General features: G+C 38.0%; 1 protein-coding gene across 1 annotated transcript in view; it reads right to left on the bottom strand.

The window, feature by feature from the left end:
- Positions 1–15,346, bottom strand: part of LOC124179398 (adenylate cyclase type 6) — a 97,111-nt gene that overhangs the window by 51,391 nt on the left and 30,374 nt on the right. Inside the window, exons 5-6 of the mRNA XM_046563709.1 lie at positions 10,753–10,966; positions 9,630–9,967 (exon numbers count right to left, since the gene is read on the bottom strand). Coding sequence (XP_046419665.1) covers positions 9,630–9,967; positions 10,753–10,966 — 552 coding nt within the window. The remainder of the gene's footprint in view (positions 1–9,629; positions 9,968–10,752; positions 10,967–15,346) is intronic.

The following is a 15,346-nucleotide window of genomic DNA, read 5'->3' as shown; positions in this document are numbered from 1 at the left end:
TGTTATATTATATATATATCTCTCTCTCTTTTTCACTGCCGCCTTTGATAACGTGTGTTTTCAAATTTTATCGCTTTAAATTTATCTCCCTCCTCTTCCTTCTTTCTTTTCCGTTCTCTTCATTATTATTTGTTTCTTTTCTTTTTCGCTATTTTAATCCACTATCCAAAAACGAGTATAATATTTAATCGTAGCTGCGCTCATGCGTTCAAACCTTAACCACTACATACATAATACATTACGTACACCCAAACACGTAATGTACGTATAACGAGATATCTCTTTTATCAAATTTTCACCGGCTGGTCTCGGAACTCGGAGTTCTCCTATTTAAATAAAACAATCTGGGATATCTAATTTCTTTTATTTTTTTATTTCATTTTATTTATTTTTTTACTCGTTAACACTCATCCGACTTTAACGCGATACCCACGGGAAAATTTCGTAGCAGAAGATCGGATTAGAGAACTTTGTTCAGAGGAAAATAAAAGAAATATAAATGAAGGAGCAAAAGAAAAAAAAAACGTGTGAATTTGACAGACGATTATCAAAGTTTATAAAAAAGATTTGCCAAGTTTTCGAGGAAAATGTTTCTTTCGGGAAATTGGGAGTCGTAACGTTGGCGTTCTTTCCGTTATTTCCTATAAAAAAAAAAATAAAAATTATCTCATGTCGTACACAATCAGATGTACAGATGATCGAATCCGTGCTTTTCTCGTTGTTCAAACCTGCTGCAAGCTCTAGCCTCCTCGCTTTAATTTCCTCCGCAACGTCGCCCGAGGCTTTTCCCGCACTTTTCACGGCGTCGTTTAAACGATCAAAATCTTCAATCTTGCGGGGTGGCACGGTTATTCCGAGCAACGTTTTCAACGAGGGAGACAACTCGTCACGTAGTATTCACGACAATGGAGAACCGCTAACGAGACTTTCGTTCGCAAATTTTCCAATTTCCTCTCATTTTTATCCCCTTTTCACGGTGGCGGAAATGCGCGTAGAGACAAAACGACCGTTAATTGCTAGATTTTTTTCACCCCTTTGTCCCTACATAGACGGTTTGTATTTTATTCTGCAACAAGAGCAGCTTCGTTCGTCGCGAAAACTTTTTTTTAATTATTGTGTGACCTGCAAAATATGCCGTGGACATTTCCTTTCCAATCAAAAAACATGCTGCAATTATTCGGTGTCGGTCAATTTTATTTTCAATTTTTTACATTTTTTTTAACGACTGATTCACTGTGCGAAAAAAAAAAATTGACCGATAACATTTGCACGATCAGATGCAGTTTTCATAAATTTGTTAATTTATTTTTGATTTTGTTTCAAACCCTTCGAATTATTGAGTATTATATGTAACATATGATATGTATCTGCAGAAAATTTTGCAAGAGAAATTTTTCTCTTTCTTCATCGTGTTCTAAATCACGTCAAATTCACTGACTTTGCGTACTTGACTAAAATCAATCAGAGTGACGTTCGTTCCACGAGGGAAAATAATTTGAGCACCCTGCAGTATACCATGTAGGAATTTGAATATTTTTTATTTTTTTTTTTAATCCTTCTTTTTTACTACCATGCCAGAATTCTCGCGCTTTGTTTCTTTGTCGATTACAAAGGCAATATTTTACGCTCGTTAATGACTTTACGAAATTTTCACAAAGTACCGGCCAGTGAGTTATTATGTTATAGAGTATAAAGCATCTCTCGTAGAAACACGAGAGAAAATAAACTCGGAAAATTTTCCTACACTTTCATGAAATTAACCATAACATCTTCAGACATTAAATTCACTCGATAAATGGATATGGAAATGGATATTCAACTTTTCTAAATTCACCCCGCAAGGGTATTATTTTCAATTTGTGTACAATCTAGTCGTAATAATTCGCATTTTTAGTATCAAAAAGTTTCCTTGAACAAAGCTTGCATCGTTTTTTCCGCTCTCCATTTTTATGATCCGTGTTTCTCACATTATTCGCTTACACCGTTCTTAATTTATACTTTCAATTTTTTTTCTCTCACCCTGCATCCGCAATTTTTCCTACGAATTATTCATATTATTTGAAGGGGCAGAACTAAAGAAAATAAAAAAAAAAAATTGAATCCTTCTCAGGCTCAAAGTTATCCTTATATTTTCTCATTACCGTAGAGAATCTCCCAAAGCTACGCAGGTTGTTTCCAAGTAAACGTCACAGTTTGTTGGGTTGCCTACCACTAAGAGGAACAAATATCGGTAATACAGACCTACAAACTTATCGGTAGGTAACACGTTCAAAGCCCCCGAAAGTGAGCTGAAACCGGCCGTATTGCCTAGTTGTGTGGATTTGGCCAAGTAGTTGTTCTTTTGTTTATAACCCACGCTGAAGCGTTCAGTCATCGCATTTCAGAGCCACGTTAAATTGATTATATACCTCGATTTGACCAACGAAGATCGAGTCACATAGAAGCGTACGGCTTATGGGCCACTTGAAGCAAAACTTTCCGCGACTCGTAAATCCGTAAGATGGCTCTACCCTCGGTCGACAATAGAGAGTTAACACGATCACCCCAACTCGCCGGTCGGAGCCAACACACCGACACTGTACGCATTAGTATAGAGCGCTGTACGTGAGCCACACAAGCAAAGGCGCCACTAGCGACACCTAGCTGTTGGGGTGATAGCTCGTCCGAGTACCCCAACTTTTCTTGCTTCAAATAGCCTGCGGGCCGTACGCTTCTATGTGACTCGATCTTCGTTGACTTGACTCAAGCGATAACGACTCGGTAAGTCTGTTTTACCGATATTTATTTCCCTTAGTAGTAGGCATCTGCGGCGTTTACGTAAAAACACCCTGTATAATAATAATAAATACACCGCGTTGTCCGATGGTTATAACAAAAATCGCCTCCAGCGGCTGGAGTTAATTGCGATATTATAAACGGTAAATTCAGAACGCTGTAAATATTTCAACCCTTTCTCAGACGTTGAAGGGTAAAAATGTATTTATAAAATTTTATTTCTTTTCATTTTCGTTTTCAATTTTGCCCGCATTGCCTTTCATCTACGATAAGCTTCGGGCAAAATTTATGTTATACATAAACTTTGCACCGCTCACTGATGTGTACAAAAACGACAGCCGGTACATTATGTACCAGGCATGTGCTCGGGATGTAATTTTCTTTCCATTCGAGAACTTCCGCCGGTTATATTATTGTTGCAAAAACTTCGATGTAGCATCGCGAACCGCGCAGAAAATGTGCGAGATGAAGTCTTGAGTATTTCACCGAATTCTCTCCGGAAATACGAATATCTATTCAGATCTCGCAAGTTAAATACATAATGGAAATTTCAAATTTCACTCAAATGCTATACAAAGTAGAGGGAATCACACAAAAAAAACCGTTTCTTCGACGAAAACTTTTGCAGACTTCAAATCCGTATTTCATACTTATAAAAAATGTCGACGTGCTAAACATTTTTTTTTTTTTTTCTTTGCAACAAAGGTGAATTACCAACAAGTGGATGCGGTATAATAATTGTTGTTATATTGTTAAACATTTGGAGTACTTTTTACATAAATTTTCACACGATTAGATACAAAACTGGCAATTTTCCTCATTCAATCAAGTCCATACACGCATTCGTGCAAAATTTGCAACAATCCGTCTAAAGTTTGCTGAAATTTTCTCACTCAGAGTGAAAATCTTGTAAATTTGCATAAACTCGAGTACAATTTGCACACGTTCAAGTAAATTTTGTAGGAGTCCGCTTATGGACTGCAACTAAACGAACTCTGCATGAAAATTTTGTATATTGTACTTTTTCGCGCCATCTTTTGTTTCTCCTGATATCCTTTGTCTCGGGTCGAAGAGCGAGGAAAAGACTCCGACGTATACCTATAACGCACAACATCCGTTGTTAACTCAGCTTCGGTTGAAGTTTGATGGAACAAAGAGAGTTCCCTGCGCTTGGTGAGCATTAAAAGCCCTGCTGTCTTCTTGTCTGCGGTTCAAATTCCCCGAGAAACGCGAGGACGGAATTAAAGAAAAAAGAGAAAAAAAAAAAAAAAACACGCAGAGGGAGAAAAAAAAACCGAGTTGCGGCAAGATAGAAACAAAGGCGTTACTGAGGCAATATGGCGGCGCTCAGGTTCAACAGCTGATTGCTTTAAGCTGATCGCGTGAAATATGAGGCAAGAAAGAATCCGTGCAACTTGTCAGCCTCTTGTTTTGTCGTAATAGTTTGACGTGGCGTGAAATATGCGACGAAATAACGACTTTTTAACTTCTCGTTTCTCTGTTCTCAAAAACAAAAATTAAGTTATTCTAATCGGCCCAAAAATGAAAAATTGAGTTTTTACTATATCTCGACGTTTCACCTCACCTTCGACTATTTTTGGACGGACGTCTGTGTATATTTATGTACGAACGTATGTTTGTTAAAAATTTCTTTTGTCGGACAATATCTCGAGTTTGAGTTACCGGATTTCAATGATTTTTGTGTAAATCTACGCGGTTCTTCCAAACTTAGAACCGATTAAATTTTGGCTTTGGTCAGTTCAGTACTTTTTGACCTTTTTAAATAACAAAATTCCAAAAAATAAAATAAAACTCACGATTGATTACCGATGAATGGATTCGAATGAAAATTTGTGCCATAGGATTCTTTGCCTCGCTGATCACGAATCTGAAGTCAGATTTGCAAAAGTTATATATGGCCAGTCTCGAGCCGTTTGTTTATGTTAAATGCGATTCGGTTGATACGGCGACGCATTTCTTCCCACCAGATGGCATCTTTCAATAAATACCTTGCACCCCAATGTTTTAATCTATATTAATTCGGATATGGTTTAGATCGTGTTCTCACATGGCTTAACTGTAAACCCTGTAAACAGTTTCACGCTGACAAATTAAGAATGAAAAAATTCTATCTCTTGAAGTCGAAACGTTCGATGTTAGACGAGTATATGGGATTTAGTAGAGTAGTTTGACCTCGTTGAGAAGCATCACGGTGTACACGAGTGCTTACCGACATACATGTGTATCTACAGTGTAGTAATTAGACGGAGAAATCGATGCCGAGTTACGCGGCTACATCATTCCACAATATACGGCTTCTCAAGAGTGCATATATCGTGCATATTACAGCGCGGAAGAGTTCGAATGCATATACATATACATTCCACGTCTCTTGCACGAAAGAAGAGGAAGGAGAAAAAAAAAGCAAAAAAAAGCAAAAAAAAAAAAAAAACATAAAAAGAAACCCGTTTGGCGAATGAAAAAGGAAATGGAAAAAAGTGTGAAAAGTCAAGGATTTATTTTTCAACCCCCGTAATATCGCCCTGAAAGCTCTTTGTTAAGGGTGGAAAGTAAAGGCTTTGCTGGGAATAGAAAAAATGTAAACGGGATTTTAGAAGCGATCCCGAAGGGATTCTTCTTCTCTCTCCTGATCGTCGTCCCTGCCTCCGTGGTATTTCTGCCTTTAGGGGGCGAACGGGATTTGTTAGAGCGGACTTTTGGTCCTTACTCGGCGAACCATCAAACGAAATTTCAAACGCACTTACGCGCAGCTCGGCGCTACGCGTGTTAAAGCCGCTTCGTACGAAACGAAGTTTGAGCTGCACGTTTCGTGAGCTTTGCTCGTTCCCTTTGGGAGGGAAAAATTGCATGTCGTCTCGATTCGCGGGAGGCGTGTGCAAACGTGTGCTTGATGGAATCTGCAGCCTGGCCGCGATGGAAGAATAAGAGCCCTCTGGCCAAAAACGCGATCCTGGCTAACGATTTTACCTTGGACACTGATTTGGATATTTTTCTCTGTTAACGCGGATTTTACGTTCAGAAAGTAATAATTTTCATCAGTTAAAATTCACTGCGAAAAAAAACGTATTACAATTGAACGCCTCGCAAATTATTATTGCAATTATTAGTTAAATGTACAGAGAGGTTTATTCCTCATTAATGTAGAAAATTAATTAAACTTCAACATCCTGCAGCGAGATAATTGAATGCAGGATATTTTTTTTTTATACCTATATAAACATATAGTTTACTCTCCGTCGACACAAGCAGACGACTTTTAATTTTATCCACACAAACTAAATATCTCTGGCCTCGTTTCCCTCAGGATGAATATTAATTTATTCTTCTTTTCCTTCTCCTTTATTTCTTACTCTTCTTACTTTTAATTTTTTATTTTTTTTTTTTTTTATTTTTATTCTCTCCTCTGGTTCATTATTATTCTTTTTCTTTCCTTACGACATCACTCAAGACCGTCTTGCATCTCGAGGATCAAGAAATTAATTGCTGAACCCTGTCAACGGTGTTGAGCGTATTCTTGGCAATAAAAAAAAAAAAAAAAACTGCTAGAAAAAATCTAAGGATGAAAAAATAACGAAGAAATTTAATAAAAGTAGCAAATAAAAAAAAAAAAAAAAAAAATAAATAAAAAAGAATGGAGAAACAAAAAGTTAAAACTTTTTTTTTTATGCAACTATTTATATGGAAATGGATGTTCGTAACGAATTTATCAGAAATTTGCAATCACTTGAGTCCAAGATAATAAACGGAAAAACTAAGACGAAAAACTTTCAAGAATCAACAGCTAAAGAATTATTTTGCGAATGTACTGTATTTCTTTCTCTTCTTTTTTCTCTCAATCGTCAGAAGAATTTCGAAAAGTAAGAGAAAAACAGAAGGGAGAACAAAATTTTTAACAAAAAGATCAAGATTATAAATCTCTCCTCGCACGGACGCGAATCTCAACTTACGATCCAAACGGCTACATTAAGTCGAGACTTACGCTTTTAATCTCTACCGCAGTGAAGGTGTTATTTCAGAGTATATGGGACGCAGGCAAGATAAGAAGAAAAAAAAAAAAAAAAAAAAAATGGTGAGAAAAAGGAAATTAAAGGAATTAAAAATCGCGAGAAAAAAAATTAAAGTAACAAATAAGCGCGAATTTTGCTCGTGATTGTTTCACTAGATTAGAGAAATATGGAAGAATTAATCTTGCATGAGAAAAAAGAGAAAAAAATTCCTTGTTTTTCGAGTTCGTATGAATCGTTCGGAAAACGAGGTAGGAAAATTTTCTAGCTTATTACCTTGACAAAAGAAAAAAAAAAGTCGTTAGCTTTAGATAAATATAATCACAGATATCCACAGATCTCTATCCGTTCTTGCTGATGATCGTATATTATATGTTTAATAGAACGTTGAGGATGCGAGATAAAATTCGCGCACAATTCGCAATATCGCACGCGGATATAACGCCTACGCTCCTGACTCACACAGTCTAATTAGAAGCGATAACATCTGCACCTTCCATGGTCAATTAACCTGTACCTATAACTTGAACCTATAATATCGCGTTTTCAAAACTTCGCTTGTGATTCATCAAGAGTAAAAAAATCAGGCGATCCAGAGAACGTGCCAGTTGTGTATAACTTTTGATAAATTAACGGGCAAACTACCGTAGAAATTAACGGTCACGTTTCACATTCGCGATTGCCATCGATTGCGATACGTAAATTAAGCTCAACTCTTCTCAATATTGAGTACCTGCAAAATTTGAAAGTAAAAGAAAAAAATCGCATTACACGAAAACGTTTTTCAAACCTCGATTTCTACATTTCTTTACGCGCACTGATATTGTTAGGCTGAAAAGAAGAAGAAGAAAAAAAAAAAAAAACAATTTTCAATTTTTCAAACGAAGATTGAAACTTCCTACGCGTAAAAAAAGTTTCGTTACATCAATATTTCTCGCGGTATTACGAAAAAGTTTTCAAGACTCGCGAAGAATTCGAATCAGACCAACGATACCGAGAGAATCTTTCCGTTTCTTGTTTTTCACGCAATAATTAATCAAGTTTTATACGAAAGGTAAAAATTTCGCAATTCAATTCAAACGAGCCTGTTTACATTGTAGATTTTTGAAACTTTTCAGGGGCAGAATTATAAATACGAGCGGTAACAAAGTTTGTAAAAAGTAAGCCCACTTATAAGTTATATGGCTACAAGTTATTTTCTCCTCAGATACTTGGCCGTGTATGCATAATAAATGATTATATACATATATATTCATACAAAATATACATGTAAATGTAAACATTTAAATTGCCGAGGGACAGAGGGGAGAAGATGGACCTGGGGGAACCCGATGGCGGATGTGCAGGAGCTGCGAGGGACGCTCGAAATTGTAATTGGTTTTGTCACTTGACACGTTTTACACCAAGGGACGATCAGTAAATTGTTGAAAATCCTTTTGCCGGTCGCTGAAGTGAGCCCAACTCGTTTTTTCCGTCAGCTTGTTCACACTGTGTGGGTATGATATGCGGAATAACCGTAATGCGATCATCGTTATCGACGGTTTTTGTTTTTTTTTTTTTTTTATTTCACAGCACCGCAATTTTGGAAAATATTTTTCACGCTTGATTCCGGCTTTGCAAGTAATTTTTTGATCTGCCAAATTCAAACGTAGTTATTGACGCAGTATACAAGGATACAAATTTAAAACTAAAAAAAGTTCCGAGCTTCGTCGTCTGCACCCTTTAATTTTCACCCGCGTTTATATTTAACACACCTGAATGCAGGCAAAGCAAAAGTGAACAGCGTATGTCTGTCGATTCGGATGAAAATTTCATGCTTCGAATCGACTAACAAACGCATCCGCTTTGTCGAGTTTCAACAAACTTTATAACGTGTTTCACGAGAAGTTAACAGAGAAAACGTAGAATGTCATCTAACGATGGTACATCAAAAGTTGCGGTATTTGTCTGGAATTAAATTTCATTCCAACTACAGGATTTGACGGATCGATTTTAGTATCCATGGAACGCAGTTAGATCAACGTTTGTGATTAAATAAAAGTTTGCCGTGTTCGAAAACTAAAGCTCTGATCAAGTTATAAAACATCATATTAAAAAAGTTGCTACGATCCAGAAAATAAATTTAAAAACACTGAATTCCAATCTGGTATGAACACCTTGTTATCATCTAATAATGAGTAAGAAAATCACATGGTTCTGCTATTTTTTCATTAGAAAAATCATACAGTTTTCGCAATTGTAACGAAAAATGGGTCATTGAATTTACAAATGAATTCTGATCTATTGCGAACTGCTTGAGCCGCATTTTTTCTACAGCTCGTAAGCTGATAGAATAAGAAAGTAGGATGTGTTCAATTGTTGAAATTTATTGATAGATATAGATGAATACACATTATTACTATCCAAAATCTAACTCATTGTTTGTATTACGTGGTGATTCTAATAACTTCCCCCCATTCTTTTTTTTCATTCCAGAAAAAGTAGCTGTAAGTTAAGAAAAACCGCGTTTGTCGTAGTGAGTATAGAAGGCCGGTTCTGGATATAGATTCCCATATTGACATTTACCGACACGTAGCCAAGACACAAACCCTTTTCCACAATATTTGATGGTAAGAGTTATCCGCTCTGTGATTGATTTTATCGTACATCCTATCATTTAGTTGTCCGACATTATCGATCAGAGTTTAGATAACTCCCATCCTCGAAGATTCCATAAGAAGGTTCGTGTCTTGGCTAACGGTCGGTAAATGTCAATACAGAAATCTGTTCCCAGAAACGGCCTTGATACCCGCTGTTGCGTATCTGAATAATGTGAGTCAACACACTCACCTGAGAGACGAAGGCCGGATAATCGTGTCGATACATCAGAAGCACGCTTATAAAATGAGCGAGGGAGAAAAGTATGCCGGCGATGCAGGCGTGCCTCAGTCTTATCGGCAAAAGTGCGTAGGCCATGTATATGAAGAAGCAGGCCGCCCAGGCGATGGCCAGTGGACCTCCCAGGCTGTAGGTGTCCTCCACGGCCTCCGAGTCGAGCGATCCCTTGGGGTAGGCGAGGTGCAAGCCCAAGGACACCTGGAGGGCGAGAAGGGTCGCCAGAACGGCGGCGCTGATGCCGGCAAGCCAGACCTCGTTCATTCCCGGCCTCGAAATGGCAGCGACGAGTCCTGCGTAAGGGATGAGAAACGGACGAAGTTATTTTATCATTCGAAGAACTGCAGAACGGAGATCCGGATGTCGCCTCATTGGATTCAGCTGCATCCGTTTCCACTTCCGACGGATATTTCCAGCCGCCTTGTTTACAAGGATACAGAATGGAATACAGGATACTCATATAACAACAACGAGAATGCAAAAAGAGCTGCAGGATTCTTTACGGGGTTTTGTTGCAGAGTGGATTTTGGGAAGGCTGGTTGATGAAAAAACGATACTTTTTGTCAATTCTCTCGAGAGAACGATGGGATAGGATTTCATGCATCCAGTATTTGTAAAGTTATGTAAAATAAACAAGAAGCAGCGGTGTTGTAAACGAAAGCTTCGGTATTGTGACGCTTCGTTTCAAATAGTCTTCTGAAGAAACTCAGCTATCGTTAAGTGAAATCGAACGAATCTACCAGTTTTTAAGAAATTCAAAATGAGACATCGATGTTCAAGCGTTTCTTTTCAATCACGGTATCTCCTATTTTTGGGTGTTTTGAAAAGATCTAAATATCTCAACGTACGGCTATTATCGTAATAAAATAAATAAAAAGTATCACTTGGTGATCATGATTTACGTTACTTGTTTCCACGCTGTTCGCTGATCCGAAACGAGTATTAATCATACAAAGTACCCATCATAATGTCCAGATGAATTCAAGCACAGAATTCTCGAATGATTTCGTGATCGCGAACTCGTGAGGGTTATTTTACCGAGTAACGAAACGTCATAAATCAAAGGAGTTTCACTCACCTGCGTAGACGGCGATGCACGCTATAAGCGTCAGAGCCAAAGTGAGATGTTGGGGTTTTTGTAGGAGGTCTACGAACGGATCGGACGAGTCGAAGGTCAGACTGAGGCCCAGGAGGATACCCAAGGCGACAGCGAGGCCCGAAAGAAGGCCCAAAACGTGGGTCATGTTGCTTTGGTTCATCCGGAGGAAGTAGCGCTGGTACAACATCTCGACCTGGAAGAAAGGGTCGTGAAATTTTAAGGATAACGTCACCAATGAGGGTCGAAAATGATGGCACAAAGAAACAATGAAGTCGGTGATGTTTCGAACTTTTATAAAAATTTACTCTTCGATTGACTCGAAATCGCAAAATAAGTGAAAAATAGACGAGTTCGAATGAAAATTGATCTGACGATGACAAGTTTGAGCAAGGTCGAATTTTATTTTTGTTTTTATCTTCGATTTTTAAACGCCTAAATGTTATTGTTAGTCCAAATTCAATTCGTCGGAAGTGAACAATTTAGTTCGCGATTGAATTCTTTACAAATCGTCTGAAGGACCTGAAATTGCGTTAACGCGTTTCTTGATAAATTCGGTGTGTACACAAGTTTATCGATTTTACATAATACATGTAGCTATACTTAATTTTTTCAATTAATTTCGAAGCTCGAGAAGAGAAATCGCAAAAATTCATTTTGGCTGGTAATTTGTAGGAACTAGATTTGCAAACAAAATCGATCCGATCGACTACGTAGTTTGTAAGTTTCAACCCGGATGACAAATCAGTTGCAACAAATTGCAACAAAAAAAAAAAAAAGTGACACCTTGACGTGATTGCTATGAAAATTCGTAAAAAAACGTAAACCAGCTCTCTTAGTTTTCAGATTAAAATAAATACGAGATTGTCGTAATGATATTTTATCCAGTAGCTCTGCAATAAGAATATCAATTTCATTTAGCATAAAATTAGGTTAAATTCGGTGCAGCAATTTTTAAGAGCCTTCGAGGATTTTCTCAACCTCCGTTCAAACATTACAGAAGCAAAAAAAAAAAAAAAAAACGATCTACCCCAATTTTCGTATATCTCCTTTAATCTCCTCGCAATCACTGCACGATTTGCAAGACGTTACAAGCGAATTGCAAACTGATCGTGACAGTAATTTTACTAGCTGGAATTTGGCGATGGGGTTAAAAACATTTCCGATCTTGGTCAAGCGATACTCGGAGCCCTGTTTCAACCTGCTGTGTATGTAGGTACTAGATACATGTATCGAATACTGTACGTTCATTTTCCCAAACCCATCGGCGAGATGAGAGGCGAACGTCTAGACTCTAGACGCCTGGCGCCCGGTCGTATCCACGATGCGAAACCCGACTTTCGCACTTCGCTAAATCTAATACTACTCAATGTCAGCTTGTTTTTTAGGCCCCGCTTGACGACAGCGTAAAATAGAGTGAATTACGAAAGATCTCGACTGATGCCGAAGGGACGGCAAATATTCATCCTCTCTGAGAGAGATTTCCGTACTTGTATAGAATTACTATCATTTTCGCACTCGATTATACGAGAGCCAAAGAACGTGTAATAAATCGGCGTCGAGATTATGTTTTTTTTTTCCTTTCAACACTAACAATACCGAGCAGCCGTCCTTTCAGCGACATTCATTTTGCTAAAAAAAAAAATTGTTGAATTTACGCTGATATAAGCTAGACGAATATCTTCCAGTATGAATAATTATTTACACGTATAATACAAGGTGTGTAATATACGGGAATATAATACGATCTTCATGCAAATTGATCCTTGAGTCAATCCGAGCGGGATAAACCGAATGAATAGACGAACGCGTTTGCGCATATTATTCGGTGGATGGGACGGGGAGAAACGGGATTTCGGTGTTTCCATCCAGGGCTTAAGCTGATGAAAACAAAAAAAAAAAAAAAAACGAGCCCTCGCCTTTTATCGGATTCTGTCCGACTCCGCCCCCACCCGCGAATATCAAAGAAAGTAAAATTATCCGCCCCCCCCCCCCCCCCTCGCATAATCGCTAGATATATCTATATTGTTGCAGACTTTCCGGCAGACGACGCCAGACGTCGAGACGCCTTCCGCGGCTCAAAAATTCCCGGGAATGATTTCGGAACCTATTTTACGTACCCTTATTTTTCCGAGTCGGATTCTTCTTCCGCGTTTTCCGGAGAATTCACCTTTTTTTTATTTACTTTCCGTTTCAGTCACACCGACTCCTGATTATTTCTCTTCTGTTAATCTTTCTATTTTCGTTTATACAAATCGTCGTGTGTGTGTGTATATATATATACATATATATATATATAACGGGAAAATATGTATGTATATATATATATGTATAAATAAAAGGCTGCAAGCGGCGATCCGAATCAGCCTTGGGCAAATAATTGATTGGGAGGCGGCGGCCGCGTTTTATCCGGCTTCTCAAATAAGCGATTCAATTATTTTCGCGTTTACGTTGCTCGTCGAGGGAGGAAAGCAAAGGGGGGTACGAAATTAGACGACCAAGTTTTCCGCATCCTTCGGCAGAGATTCGCGGACCTCTGAATAGGAAACCCTGTAAATTGAATCGCTGCAATGCCAAGGTTCCTCGCTTTTCTAGACATTGAGTGAGAATTCCGCCGTTTCTCTTTGCACAGTTTCGTTTTTATACAGCGAAAAGTTTGTATATTTATCACTCCTCCGAATTCTCGCGCTCTGATAAATTATCGCGAATCAGAGCGTGACTCGCCTTCTTTTATTTTACAGACATGGACTACGGAGCATATTTCTCATTGCGAAAAACTATCTTAAGAGTAAGAATGAGAAAAAATTTATACTTTTCGGACAAGATTTCGGTGTGAATAATCTAATTGGCGTAGGATAACTTTGAGGTGACAGGTCAGCGAAAAATGTACAATTTTTGCGTTTTTTCTTTTTGTGTATTCTGTTGATACAATTTCTTTGAAACATTTTCGCGGAAGAAAAACTGGAAAATTCGCAAAATTGTGCTCAGGGGGCTAAGAAAGCTTCAACGGCTGAAAATTTGATCAAAATTCAATTCGTCTTTATAAACTACCGAACAAACACATTCAAATTTTCATATTTCTAAGTCGTTTGTCACATTTTTGTGGATGAAAATCAGTGTTGAGCGTAAAAAAATAATAATAGTAAAACAAGATATTGAGCGTTGAAGACAAATGTACGTTCGGGTGTGGTACATATTCATAAATAACGCATTGACATGTCGCCTTGATTTTTTTTCTACAACGAAGATATCAACTTTCACTACAAACCGAACCAGCGTCTGTGTAAAAAAGTTCATTCATTATTGTTGCCATTTTTTTTAGTTCTTGTGTTATTTAAAAAAAATTTGGTCCAGTCTCTGGAGGAACATCCCACGAAGAGAATGGCGCTTGAAAATTGTCCAAAAATGTAACCATTCACTCGGGATCGTGGCAATAATGGAGCAGCACCTGAGACACGTACTCTGCTTTATCCGTCCACGTCTCTCTTAATAATTTATATTTTTGAAACTCAGACGGCTGAATTTTATAACCGAAACTCCAATAAAAACGTTGTAAAAAAGAAAATTTATGCACGTTGTTTCAGTTCTTCGCAAATGTCATTTGAATTTTATCCCATTATTGTCCTATTTTCGCTGTCTACTCCCCTTAACAACGATGTTTCATAATACTTATCGAAACTCCGTAAAGAAAATGTTAATCCTGAGAACTTTTAATCATTACCGTTCGTACGGACTTTCAAAATTCCGCACCGATGATCGATCAAAGCAGAGAAACGTTTGGAGTGATTTAGAATAATTGTCAACTTTTCAAAGTTTCATTATTATTTCCTTACGACGAAATAGTTATTATAATTAAGTACAACAAATTTCGAACCGCAATCGCGACGCCGCTCTCCGCAGCGAAGTTATAAAAGTTATGCTATTTGTATTGGTAGAATTCCTCTAAAACCACGAGACAAAAGTTCGCCAAGAGGGATAAAATGATAATCGAGGGTACGACGACTGCGGAACAGTGAAGAGGAGAAAGTGATGAGTGAATTTTTGCTCGCGTTAGCGAAAACTGGAGGAAACTGGAGGAGACTTGAGTAAATCGTCTCTCTTATCCGGTGACGATAAACGCCGGGTTTCATGGTAGTTGGACAACCAAATCCGCGCTGTTTAGAGACGGATTAATTTTCTTCACGGCTGGTACGAAACATTGACGTTACTTGAAACGCGGAATTTTGCTAGGAGGTTACGAAATCAGAATTGGATCAACTCCGAAAGAAGATTCGAACATTTTTTACTTATTTTTTTATTAATTTTTTTTTTTTGACATGGCTTGTATCGCATTATATGCCTCTGGAAATTCCGATAAGGAGATCGAATCTCGCCGCTGATTGTGAGTCGTACGGTTTCGATAAAATTGTTGTTATCCTCGGTCCTTCGACCGCTTTTATACTCGTGGCGTGACTCCGAGTCACTCGGCAAACTGTACAATTAAACAACCTCGACCATCACGTGCATCAGAAAACTTTCCAGCAAGCATGTATGCAGATTATATTCAACCCCGTCTGCATTCGAAATTCTACACTTT

Source organism: Neodiprion fabricii, chromosome 4, assembly GCF_021155785.1.
Source record: "Neodiprion fabricii isolate iyNeoFabr1 chromosome 4, iyNeoFabr1.1, whole genome shotgun sequence".
Classification (NCBI taxonomy): domain Eukaryota; kingdom Metazoa; phylum Arthropoda; class Insecta; order Hymenoptera; family Diprionidae; genus Neodiprion; species Neodiprion fabricii.
Note: the sequence above shows the minus strand (reverse complement) of the source record. Positions and strands in the feature narration are given on the sequence as shown.